Below are 12,557 nucleotides of genomic sequence, written 5' to 3'. Positions count from 1 at the left end.
GGGGGGCAGGAGAGTTCTTCTAATTCCACCAGCAAATGAAAGGGGGGCATTATTGTCAGTCCCCTGCCTCTGAGGGAGTTCATTCTCATCTCAGGATACTGCTTACTCCCTGCCTGACTGACTTTAGTCCGGGGCTATTTGAAATATTTCTGAACAGCAATTTTTTGCCTGGAGAATGCACCAGATTGCAGCAAACTTGAGGTGTTGTTTTTAAAAAAACAAAACAAAAAAAAACAATATGACAGGAAGATATTATTTATCCTCCTATTGTGTGTGTGTGTATTCTTTATATACAGGTACAAACACTGCCCCCCATTACAAGTTACACACACCATTTGCTGTGCTGCCCTATCACTATACTCAATATATTTTACAGGAACAAAATATAAACATTTCTAGCAGGGGCACTTCATAGACATCTGCTTGCCAAGTGGTGTTGCCGCCTTCTGCAGTTATGGTCACTAGAGAATGCTTTTATTTAGGTGGAAAAACAAATGAACACTCCATGTCCCCCATTCCCATCCCCCGTCTCTGGGACACAGTATTTATCACAAGTTACGCTGTAAAAAAATGGTGTGACCCCTTTGTTAAAAAAATTGTCTTGGAATCACTTCATTGTCTAGCCGCGTTTTCATTCTGAGGGAAATGGCTTTTTTTTTTTTTTTTTCTTGTAGGAACCTCTTGATCCCCAAAGGATTTCCATCTGAAAGACCGTGGGCCAGATTTTATGTGAGAATCTATAAAGCAGAGGGGCTTCCAAAGATGAATTCCAGCATCATGGCTAATGTCACCAAAGCATTCATGGGCGACAGTAAGGACCTTGTGGATCCGTATGTGGTGGTCATGTTTGCAGGTCAAATGGTAAATTGGGACTGTATTGCTCACAAATGTAGGCCTTGTTTCCTGGTAGTTGAGTTACTTGCAAACGTTAAAGCTGATGCACTTTTACTTAGGGCAGGTCTACACTTAAAACACTGCATCAGCACAGCTGCACCGATGCAGCTGTAGCTCTTCAATGAAGATGCTCTAAGCCGGGAGACAGCTTCTCCTGTTGGCTTAGTTAATCCACCTCCACGAGAAGTGGTAGCTATGTTGGTGGGAGAAGCTGTCCCAACAACATAGCACTGTCTAAATCAGCACTTAGGTCAGTATAACTAAGTCACTCAGGGGTGTGGATTATTCACATCCCTGAGCAATGTAGTTATACCAAAGTAATTCTGTACTGTAGACCAGAGCTTAGTGTCTTGAAAAGTAGGATGAGTACATTCTTTTGTCATCTTTAGTGCCCAAATTGCTCAGGACCTGAGTAAATTGCTGACTTAATACCAGTGGTATAGTAGTAGGGAAAATAAAGTGCTGTAGATTCACATTAATAAAACATGAAGTCATGATGCAGAAAAACTACACACTGTGGTATTATGCTAATACGATACGTCTAATTCGCTTACAGTCACGAAAGGCTAAAATTCCCAAGCTGTCACAAGCTGGATTCTAAGGCTGCATCTTTACTAATGAATTTCATAGCTCTCATTCTGTACTCTCTTCTGACGGTAGCTGTGGTGTAAGCTGTACCGCAGACATAGGGCTCTAGTGGCGCTGCTGTTTTTATTATTGTCCCTACAGATGAGGCCTATTTGTACTGTAATTTCCACCATTGCTACCACTGGTGGAGATTCACTCATGCTTCATTCGGGATAGGAAGTTTGCTAGTGCAGACAAGGCCCAAAGGCCTAGTTCTTGCCTTATGTAACCTTTGGGTGAACTAGAGTTCACTTCACTGCCCCTCTCCAGTGCCTAAAAATACCCGACTCCCATAGAAAAGTAGCTGGAGACCCACAGGTCATTCTCTAAGGATTTTCAGCAAGGATTGCATAGGGTCAGCCTCACCACATTTAGGTCCCAAAAGGAACTAAAGAAATGAATTTAATTAAAAAAACTTTATAAAATCTTAAGATAAAGAAACAAATAATAATCTAATTTTTACAGCATAACACAGCTATTTTATAATCCACAGACATTATCTTCACAGTTATACATAAACATAAATGAAGAAAAATTAAAATCTGAACAGTTCGGTCCCCACAGAAACATAGTGAGAAGAAACTGAGAGTTCCCAAAAGCTTAGCTTTAGTTCACCTAAGTCTCAGTTAGAGTCTTTGGTCACCAAATCTATACAATCTGCTGAGTGTAAGGGTATGTTTACACTACCCGCTGGATCGTCTTGTCTAGTCTAGATGCGATAAATTGATCCCCGAGCGCTCTCCTGTCAACGGAGAATAGCAAAATATAAATGACTCTTTCCCCATTAGTTGGTGACTCAGACTAGTTGAGACAATTTAACTAAAACAGTTTGGCTAAAATCAAAACAACATTCAAAGCATACAGTTAAAATAGAATAAATTATTTTTCCCTCCGAGTTTCCCCTTGCTATAATTACCATTGCCCAGGCTGCCCTGTTAGAGGGTTAACGATATCACTAACCTGCTGCAAAATACTGCCGAGTTAGGGACAACAGCCTGCTTCTGTGCTCAGCTTCTCCCAACTCACACAGGGCACATGGCCCTTTGTAAAGCAGCTGCCCTGACTGCTCGCCCTCATGGAGTCTGACCCCAGCAGCAGGGAACCTATTGGAGCAGGGCCAGTGGAAGGATGTTTCACGCCCTAAGCGAAACTTCCACCTTGCGTCTCCCCCCCACGATCCCTGAGCCCTGCCCTGAACCCCCCCGTGCTAGCTCCCACCCTCCGCCCTGAGGCGCCCCACCCTGAGGCACCCCCCTGCCCCAGCTCACCCCTGCCCCGCCTCCTCCCCGAGCACGCCGTCACTGCTTCACTTCTCCCGCCTCCCAGGCTTGCGATGCCTAAGCTGATTGGCGCCGCAACCCTGGGAGGTGGGAGAAGTGAAGCAGCCGCGGCGTGCTCGGGGAGGAGGCAGGGCAGGGGTGAGCTGGGGCAGGGAGTTTCCCTGCGTGCCGCCCCCTCCCGCCCTTGCTGCAGGCTGCCCTCCCCGTGCTCCACTGCCCCAGCTCCCTCCGCCTAAATGCCGGCAGCGACCGGGACGGCTGAAGATCCGGCTGCCGCGGTCGCTGCCAAAGAAAATGGCGCCCCCCCAAATCCTAAAAAGCAACAGAGGGTCCTGTGGCACCTTTGAGACTAACAGAAGTACTGGAGCATAAGCTTTCGTGGGTCAGAACCTCACTTCTTCAGATGCAAGTAATGGAAATCTCCAGAGGCAGGTATATATCAGTGTGGAGATAACGAGGTTAGTTCAATCAGGGAGGGTGAGGTGCTCTGCTAGCAGTTGAGGTGTGAACACCAAGGGAGGAGAAACTGTTTCTGTAGTTGGATAGCCATTCACAGTCTTTGTTTAATCCTGATCTGATGGTGTCAAATTTGCAAATGAACTGAAGCTCAGCAGTTTCTCTTTGGAGTCTGGTCCTGAAGTTTTTTTGCTGTAAGATGGCTACCTTAACATCTGCTATTGTGTGGCCAGGGAGGTTGAAGTGTTCTCCTACAGGTTTTTGTATATTGCCATTCCTGATATCTGACTTGTGTCCATTTATCCTCTTGCGTAGTGACTGTCCAGTTTGGCCAATGTACATAGCAGAGGGGCATTGCTGGCATATGATGGCATATATAACATTGGTGGACGTGCAGGTGAATGAGCCGGTGATGTTGTAGCTGATCTGATTAGGTCCAGTGATGGTGTTGCTGGTGTAGATATGTGGGCAGAGTTGGCATCGAGGTTTGTTGCATGGGTTGGTTCCTGAGTTAGAGTTGTTATGGTGCGATGCGTGGTTGCTGGTGAGAATATGCTTAAGGTTGGCAGGTTGTCTGTGGGCGAGGACTGGCCTGCCTCCCAAGGTCTGTGAAAGTGAGGGATCATTGTCCAGGATGGGTTGTAGATCACTGATGATGCGTTGGAGAGGTTTAAGCTGAGGACTGTAGGTGATGGCCAGTGGAGTTCTGTTGGTTTCTCTTCTGGGCCTGTCTTGTAGCAGGAGTCTTCTGGGTACACGTCTGGCTCTGTTGATTTGTTTCTTTATTTCCTTGTGTGGGTATCGTAGTTTTGAGAATGCTTGGTGAAGATCTTGTAGGTGTTGGTCTCTGTCTGAGGGGTTGGAGCAGATGCGATTGTACCTCAGTGCTTGGCTGTAGACGATGGATCGTGTGGTGTGACCGGGGTGGAAGCTGGAGGCATGAAGGTAGGCGTAGTGGTCGGTGGGTTTTCGGTATAGGGTGGTGTTAATGTGGCCATCGCTTATTTGTACGGTGGTGTCCAGGAAGTGGACCTCCTGTGTAGATTGGTCAACAGCTTCCACCCCACCATCAACTTCAGCCTGGACCAATCAGGAGGCATGAGTTAGGGCAGATGGATCCAGGACTGCATGGATCCACTGGCTGTTCCCCTGAGAACTAGGAATGCAAAAAACAATACTACAGCCAGAAGTTGCAGTAAGGTCGCTGGAACAGCCCTGCTTTCACTTTCAGGCCTAGGTGGAGGATTCCTGCCCCTTTGGGCCCTCCCTGACATGCCCAGTCACATGGGGTGCACACTGCAGCCAGGACTTGCCTCATTCTAATTTAGTTCCTCCTTTTAAAGGTAAACTAAAATAATCCTGCAAATAAATAAGTCGAAATGGGTCACAAGTGATGCATAAGGCCTTGTGCTAGCTAGGGATAGATTTCACCTGACAGGCAACAACTGCGCTAAAGTACCACTTGTTCTTTAGAACCAAAGTTTTAATTTAAAAGGCCACCTCCATATGTGCAGTTTTGCATGGCAGAAATATCACTCTGAGTGCACAGAGAGGAATTGAACTGGTACATTGAAGAGTTACACATCAAACTAAACTCTACTAGTCCTGTGTGAGAATTCCAAGGCCAGGATGTAGCCCTTCATTAAATACTTAGGAGAAAACAAAGAAGGAAACTCCCACAGTAGTTATTGCAATGTAGCATTATGCTCTGTGTTAGCACTGACTAATAGAAAAGAAGAGATGCTTTCAAGTTTCAGTAAATATACTAGACTGCCAGGGCCGGCTCCAGGGTTTTGGCCGCCCCAAGCAGCCAAAAAAAAAAAGCCACGATCGCGATCTGTGGCAGCAATTCGGCGGGAGGTCCTTCGCTCCGAGCGGGAGTGAGGGACTGTCTGCCAAATGGCCGCCAAATAGCTGGATGTGCCGCCCCTCTCTGGAGCGGCTGCCCCAAGCACCTGCTTGCCAGGCTGGTGCCTGGAGCCGGCCCTGTAGACTGGAAAACTGTGCTTAAAAATTATTTTTATTTAGACCACATGCTTTCTCTGTGATAGAAGAGACAGGGCTTGCTAGAGGACTTTGTTACATGCAGCATTGTTCTCCAGAATCTAGTCTAGCCTCAAGGTCTAGAGCTGCTGGTCTTTCATTTCAGGGACGAACAACAGTGCAAAAAAACTGTGCTGATCCTGTGTGGCATGAACAGATTGTCTTCAAGGAAATGTTTCCCCCCCTGTGTCGAAGAGTCAAAATCCAGGTGTGGGATGAAGGCAGCATGAATGATGTGGCCTTAGCCACACACTTCATAGACCTGAAAAAAATCTCAAATGAACAAGATGGAGATAAAGGTAAAGAGGAAAATGTTTGTTATAAAAACTCTCCCCCGCCCGTAGGATAAAATTCACCAGCATGATGACTGGATACTAGTTAAGACCCAATTAAGGACTCCAAAGGGCTTTAGTGTGGGGTAGGCCTTTTGTTGGTTGTATGAAAAATCCTATTTTATACAGAGCTGAATCTTTTTGTGTGTTTAATGGAATGCTGTTGTCCCCTTTGTTACAAAGACTCCTAAAAATCACCATTTTGATCAGTATCTAAAAGGATTCTTACCCTCTCTGGGAATGTGGCAATGATCTGTTTCCATGTGGTGTTTCTAATTCAGTTAGGGTCAAGTGATGTGAATTCAGGGCTAATGCCAAAGGCACTTGCATTGCCAGGCAAACAAGTATGTATCACTTTTCAGGGGCAGACCAGCCTTGTATTTCTGATCTACTCAATGGCAACTATTTGTTCCCAGTTACTCAAAAAGAGAAAAATAAACCATTATAAAGTGTCATAGAGCTAAATCCTCTCCCCAGCTCCCAGTCCAAGTAACAGGATGGGCATTGGAACTCCTGGTCCAAGGATAGGGATCTTCCCCCCATATCCCAGTCTCAATCTGCAGAGCATGAAGGGAGCCACTCCAGGGCTCTGGCACCTCTCCCATTCCATCGAGGGAATTGCTGGAGGAGACTCATTGTGGCAGATAGTCTGGTTCATGCTGCACCACCCCAGTCCCTAGGTGACAGTACATAGGTTTCCCCTGTGGAGCAGTGCTCTGTACTGTATTGGGATATGCACACGAGTACAGCCTCCCCAAATCCCATTCTGCAGCTGGAGGGACACCAGCACCCATAGAAGTGGGGCCAGATTGAGCCCCCTTATGAGTAAAACTCTCAGAGAACAGAGTTCTGCAAACAATGTGTGAGAGAGTGAAAGCTTGTAATGCAAATATTGTAAAATATGCATCATCTCCAGGGTTCTTGCCTACTTTTGGACCAGCTTGGATCAATCTCTATGGCTCACCTAGGAACCACTCCCTAATGGACGACCACCAGGAACTCAATGAAGGTTTTGGGGAAGGCGTCTCCTTTAGAGGCCGCCTCCTAATTGAAATTGCAGTGGAGATACTTTCAGGGGGAGCGCAAGAGTCTAAATTTTCAAAGATCATCAAAGAGATAAAGTTACCTTCCAAAGATAAAGACTCCAAAGCATCTAAAGGAAAAGAGAAAACAGACAAAGCAGAGGATGGGAAATCATCTTCTCCTTCAGACAAGGCAAACTCCACCGAGGCGGAAGTTGAGCCCTTCGATGTGCCCACTGAGGTTAGTTTAAAATTTAGAGATTGATTGATGCTTGGTTCAAAGTATGTAGCTAATTGACAAACTAAGGCCCCAGTCATGCAGTCAGGTCTGTAATCTGGATGTGAATCACCACAGATGCAGTGGGTTCATGAGCTCACATCCAGTTACAGGGTTTGCCATGTAAATGGATCATAAATTTATATATGTCATTAATATCATATACTGAATAGGATGGAAATCATTATTTGCTATAGGTACAGTACAAGCACCCGCATGTAGGGTTTGCACACATATAGGAAGACTCAGTCCCATAGCTTCCTATTGTGGGGTTTCTTGCACCTTCTTCTCAGGCATCTGGTGCTAGGAACTGTCAGAGACAGGATACTGGACTAGTTGGACCATGGGTCTGACCCAATATGGCAATTCCCATGTTCCTAAGTCCTAGACCTGAAGTATTCACCATCTAATGTTGAGTAGCTTTATTTAAGCACCCACTTTTAGTTTTGGGGTGTCATAATAGGACACACATTTAAAAATTAGGTTCCTCGTTCTCTCTTGGAAATAAACTGTTTCCGAAACAGTGGGTGGACACCAGCAGTGGCTTTACTGTGCACCCACAGAAATAATGAAACCAAGGGTGCAAAAATACTGAATGTTTTTGATACAATATTGATAGGCTTCACGTTAATCATATTTGGGTATAGACCCCCCAAGAGCAGAACTGCATTGAGAAAATGTACATTTTCACAGGCAAATATACACTCCTTCTGGCCCAGTGCAGAGGGGAGGCCCATGGGCGAGAGTGAATCTGTCCCACACTCACCCCACAGCAGCAGCTCGTGTCTCGGGTGGGAGAAGGGGGGCTGGGCCTGGCTACCCACTCTGGGGATTGTGCCTGGGATTGAAGCACCACTCATGACGATGGAGGGACAGCCAGGCCAAACCTGAGTGGCGCTGCAATCCTGTATGCCAGGTCACAATGCTCAGAGCAGGGAGCTGGGCCCAGACCCACGGGACAGGAACTGCTGCTCCAGGGTGAGTGTGGGGTGGGCTTTCTCTCCAGCCATCCCCTTACCTGTGACTTCTCCTCCACACCAGGCTGGGATTAGGGTTGTGGTCCTGGGGCAGAGCACGCTGCTGCAGGTATCTGGCGCCCCCTCAGCAATTTACTGAAGTGCACTCATTGAATTGGGAGGCTCCATCCACCCCTGGTGGGTACCTTTAATGGGCATCTGAGCATGGTTGACAAAAGGCTCTGCTGTGTTAGAAAACTTGGTGATATGAACAGAGCCGGCTCCAGGGTTTTGGCCGCCCCAAGCAGCCCAAAAAAAAAAAAGCCGCGATCGTGATCTGCAGTGGCAATTCGGCGGGAGGTCCTTCGCTCTCAGGCACCAAATAGCTGGACGTGCTGCCCCTCTCCGCCCCTCTCCAGAGTGGCCGCCCCAAGCACCTGCTTGCCAGGCTGGTGCCTGGAGCCGGCCCTGGATATGAAGAGGCAGAACCTAGCCTTTCTCAGGTCTATGGCCATCAGCATTTCCTTTCTTTAGGAACCTCTCTTGTTATGGTCATTCAGGATGGAGAATGCAGCTTGCAGACTGCCACCACAGTAGTGAGGGCCATCTTCCCTGAACTAGGGCCAAATTGTGTGCTGGGGTAAATGGATATAGCTCCATTGCCTACAGTAGAATTTCAATTATTTACACCAGCAGAGAATTTGGCTCACAGTCATTAAGGCCACTAGTCTCTCCTCCTTTAATTTCCTCCTTGAGGCCCACTTCTGCTGCAATACCTACAAGAAACTGGCAACTACTAATATCTAGGAATCGAGCCAGCGGGGATAGTTGGGATTGATAGACACAGGGTCTGATTGTCTTCCTTTATTTATGCTAATCAGTAGTAGCACCATTAAAGTCACAAGTGTGAAACTGGCAGAAGTGTGAGAAGAAGCAGCCCAATTGCATGTTTTCCCCTCTCTCTTATCCTTCATGTGGCTTCTCTTCTGGAATTGCGAGTGTAACGCCGACAGATCCCAATCGTCGGCAGGCAGGATCGAACCTGCGGCCTCTGGAGCTTAGTGCATAAGCCTCTACCGCATGAACTAAAAGCCAACTGGCTGTTAGCTAAGGCTGTTGAGCAGACTCATTTTATCTCTCTCTCTAAGTGTCTCGGGTTACACGAGCTCTTTGGAGCAGGGATCACAACTTAGTATGGGCAAGATCTTCAGCTGCTGTAAATTGGTGTAGCTCCATTAACTTCATACAAATTGAGTTAGGCTGATTTACATCAGCTGGGGCTCAGTCCCTTTCTGTTTTAAAAGGGTCTAGTGCAATGTGAGAGGAAGGGGGGTCCAGTGGCTACGGCTCTAGACTGGACTTGGAACCCCAGGTTCAATTTCCTGCTCTATCACGGTGACCTTGGGCAAGTCATTTAGGTCAGGTCCTCAAAGGCATCTAACTCCCATTGATTTTAATGGGAGTTAGGAACTTAAATACCTTTGAGTGTCTGTAACTCAGTTCTCCATCTGTTAATGAGGCTAATGGGGTGTTCTGAGGATAAATACATTAAAGATTTTGAAGTGCTTAGATAAAGTAATAAGGACTATAGAAGTATCTCATGTAGATAAATAGACACTACTATAATGCCAATTAATAGTAACAATAAGGATTTATTACAATCAAGATAATTGTTAGCAACTGGTATCTGACTCTCAAGTTCAGAATGAATAAAATGCGATAACACATCTTCATCCTGTTTGATATTCTTTCCTTGTTGACATTCAAATATATTTCCTGCTGCTGTAGACAGAATCATTATGTTACTGACATGTAAAAGGGAAGTCAAGAATGCTGGAGATTACAAATAAATTGAAAAGTGATAAAATCTGCAACATTTTTATGAGGTCTCTCTGCAGATTGGGGTAAATCACCGTGCCTCATAATCTGACATTACTGACTGAGCACAACACCAAGAACATAATGAGCATTCAAAATTCATTAATTTGTAAATGGGAATAGAAGAGTATGGCACAGATTCTGAGTCCTAGTTTCACTCATTGCCATATGCTTCATGGTAATGTTAAAAAAAATCATGCAACAGGGAAATGAAAACTGAAATTCAACTGCAATGCATTGTCTTTGGTAGTTTTACTATGACATGCTGATATTTCTTTCAACTTAGAGTTATCCCCTGCAATAGTACACTGCATACTTATTTCAAGACATATATGCGCTGAGCTGTACCAAGAGCGGTTTGTTCCTTTGAGAAAGGCAGACAAACAAGCATTAAAATACACATGGTTTCTTTCGTTCATTGCCCTGTTACACAGTCTTTTAGGAGACTCACTGGGCCAACTTGTGCTTGGATTTACACTCACTAAATCAACATTCCCACAGTGAAAGTAAATATCAGAGAACTATCCATACCATCACTGTGCTTACAGCCTTTGAACAACTAACAGTGTACTGGGGTCTGATCCAAAGCCGATTGAATGAGAAGACTCCCATGGATTGCAATGGGCTTTGGACTGGGGCTCTGATACTGCGAGGTGCTGAGTGCTTCCTGAGAAGATGCTGAGCACCTTCAAATCTCATTGCCTTGAGAATGCTCAGCATCTCCCAGGCTAATATTCTGGAGTGCATTACCAGGAGTGTTGTATGTAAGATGAGAGAGATAATTGTCCTGCTCTACTCAGCACTGGTGAGGTCTCAGCTGGAGTACTGTGTCCAATTCTGGGCACCACACCTAGGAAAGATGCAGACAAATTGGAGAGAGACCAGAAGAGAACCATAAAAATAATAAAAGGTTTAGAAAACCTGACCTGTGAGGAAAGGTTAAAAAAACTGGGTATGTTTAGTCTTGGGAAAAGAGGACAGAGGCAGAACCTGATAAAAGTCTTCAAATATGTTGAGGGCTGTTATAAAGAGGACAGTGATCAATTATTATCATGCCCACAGAAGTTAGGGCAAGAGGTAATGGGCTTAATCTGCAGTAAGAGTCATTTAGGTTAGATATGAGGGGGAAAAAAGTGTAACTATACAGATAGTTAAACAATGGAATAGGCTTCCAAGGTAGGTTGTGGAATCCCCATCACTGGAAGTTTAAGAATAACTTGGACAAACACCTGTCATTGATGGTCTGGGAGGTTTACTTGGTTCTGCTACAGCAGAGGGAGCTGGACTAGATGGCTTCTTGAGATCCCTTCCAGCCCTACATTTCTATGATTTTATGAAGTGACTCAAGGGGGCAGCACAGACGTGAAAACTCTAGGGTCGGAATTCATTAGAATGCTATATACTGTAGTTGAACTACATCATTGCTCGGAAGTTAAATTGCCACACTAAGTTTAATATGACTTATTTCAAGAGAGTGAAATTTCACTGTTGCACTGAAACAAAAATAGACAGATAATTTGAATGATTGTATGACAGTAAGTGAATGTGCTGAAACCATTCATAGAGATTTCTATGCAGTGCTTAATTTGTAATGAAAGAGGTGCTGGGGATCAAGCAATTAGATGCCGAGGCTCAAGCAAATTTTTTATTTTCATAACTAACATGACAAGCCCAGAGGCGCTGGGGCTCAGCCCTGGCACAAATTAAGCACCGCTTTTGTGTACTAAGAAAAATAGTAAAAGATAAAACCAATGTCATTTCCCACCCACAGATCCACAAAGAGGACTCTGAGGAATTCCTGCTCTTTGGGGCATTTTTTGAAGCCACGATGATTGACAGGAAGGTTGGAGATAAACCAATAAGCTTTGAGGTTTCTGTTGGTAAGGATGTGTAAAACGCTCCTCCAATGCAGGAGTTAAGTCTCAGTGCATCAAGGTGACTATGTTATTGAAGGGGCTGACTGCAGAGAAATACCTGTAAATTTCAATTCATCTCTGAACGTCATGGGACTGGGTGTCACAATTTTTCTGGTGTTTCCTTCTTTCACTCCATCTGGAAGCACCGAGCCTTTGTTGCTTTCAGTCACAGTTGGATTCCATAGGTCCAAATCTTCTCATCTAGTGCCATCTAGCATAGTAGACTGTGTCCTGGGTATGTGTGTGAGAGGGATGAATCACAAGGACTATTCGCCCCAGGCTGCAGATCGCTGTGCAGCAGCTACTGCAGCTCCCATGGTTCTAATGGATCCTCTCTGCAGGGGATCTGGCCCAATCCTACCGACACCCTGGCCCTTCCTGCATGCTGGTGTAGAGGAGGTCAGGGTAGAGCTGAGTCCCACACCACACACACAGGTGCACCTCCTCTAAGAAGCCTGGCTAAATCCTGCCCTCTACTGGTTCTGCTGCACACGGGCTCCTCTGCAGCTGTGGTGGCGGGGCCAGGATTTGCCCCCAGTGCAGCGTAAAGAGAAAACAAAAGATCTTTTTAAAAATGTTAGCTGAACATTTCCAAACCTCAGGAAGATCAGTTCCAGGTGAAAGCCTGGATCGAACCTGATTTCACCTGAAGGACTTTGCCCATCCTTTCTTGGTTTACCTACCTAACGAGGTCTCTGTGCACAGTGACAGTCCCGTATTTTCCTGATGTTCGCTCACGTGTCTGGATATGTGTTCCTTCTGAAGAATGTGAGTGCAGGGAGTGACCTCGTAGGCAAACAAAGCAATGTGTAATATTGACTTATGCTGATATTCAGTGGGAAAATAAGCCAGAATTAACAGCAAGCTCGTTGTGTA

General features: G+C 45.6%; 1 protein-coding gene across 2 annotated transcripts in view; it reads left to right on the top strand.

Annotated features, from left to right (window-relative positions):
* FER1L6 (fer-1 like family member 6) overlaps positions 1 to 12,557 on the top strand; it is a 150,001-nt gene that overhangs the window by 60,357 nt on the left and 77,087 nt on the right. For both annotated transcript variants that reach the window (XM_054019135.1, XM_054019134.1), the window contains exons 9-12: positions 675 to 861; positions 5,407 to 5,599; positions 6,549 to 6,895; positions 11,537 to 11,645. In XM_054019135.1, coding sequence (XP_053875110.1) covers positions 675 to 861; positions 5,407 to 5,599; positions 6,549 to 6,895; positions 11,537 to 11,645 — 836 coding nt within the window. The remainder of the gene's footprint in view (positions 1 to 674; positions 862 to 5,406; positions 5,600 to 6,548; positions 6,896 to 11,536; positions 11,646 to 12,557) is intronic.

This window comes from Malaclemys terrapin, chromosome 2, assembly GCF_027887155.1.
Source record: "Malaclemys terrapin pileata isolate rMalTer1 chromosome 2, rMalTer1.hap1, whole genome shotgun sequence".
NCBI classification, from domain to species: Eukaryota; Metazoa; Chordata; order Testudines; family Emydidae; genus Malaclemys; species Malaclemys terrapin.
This window is presented reverse-complemented; position numbering and strand designations above follow the sequence as displayed.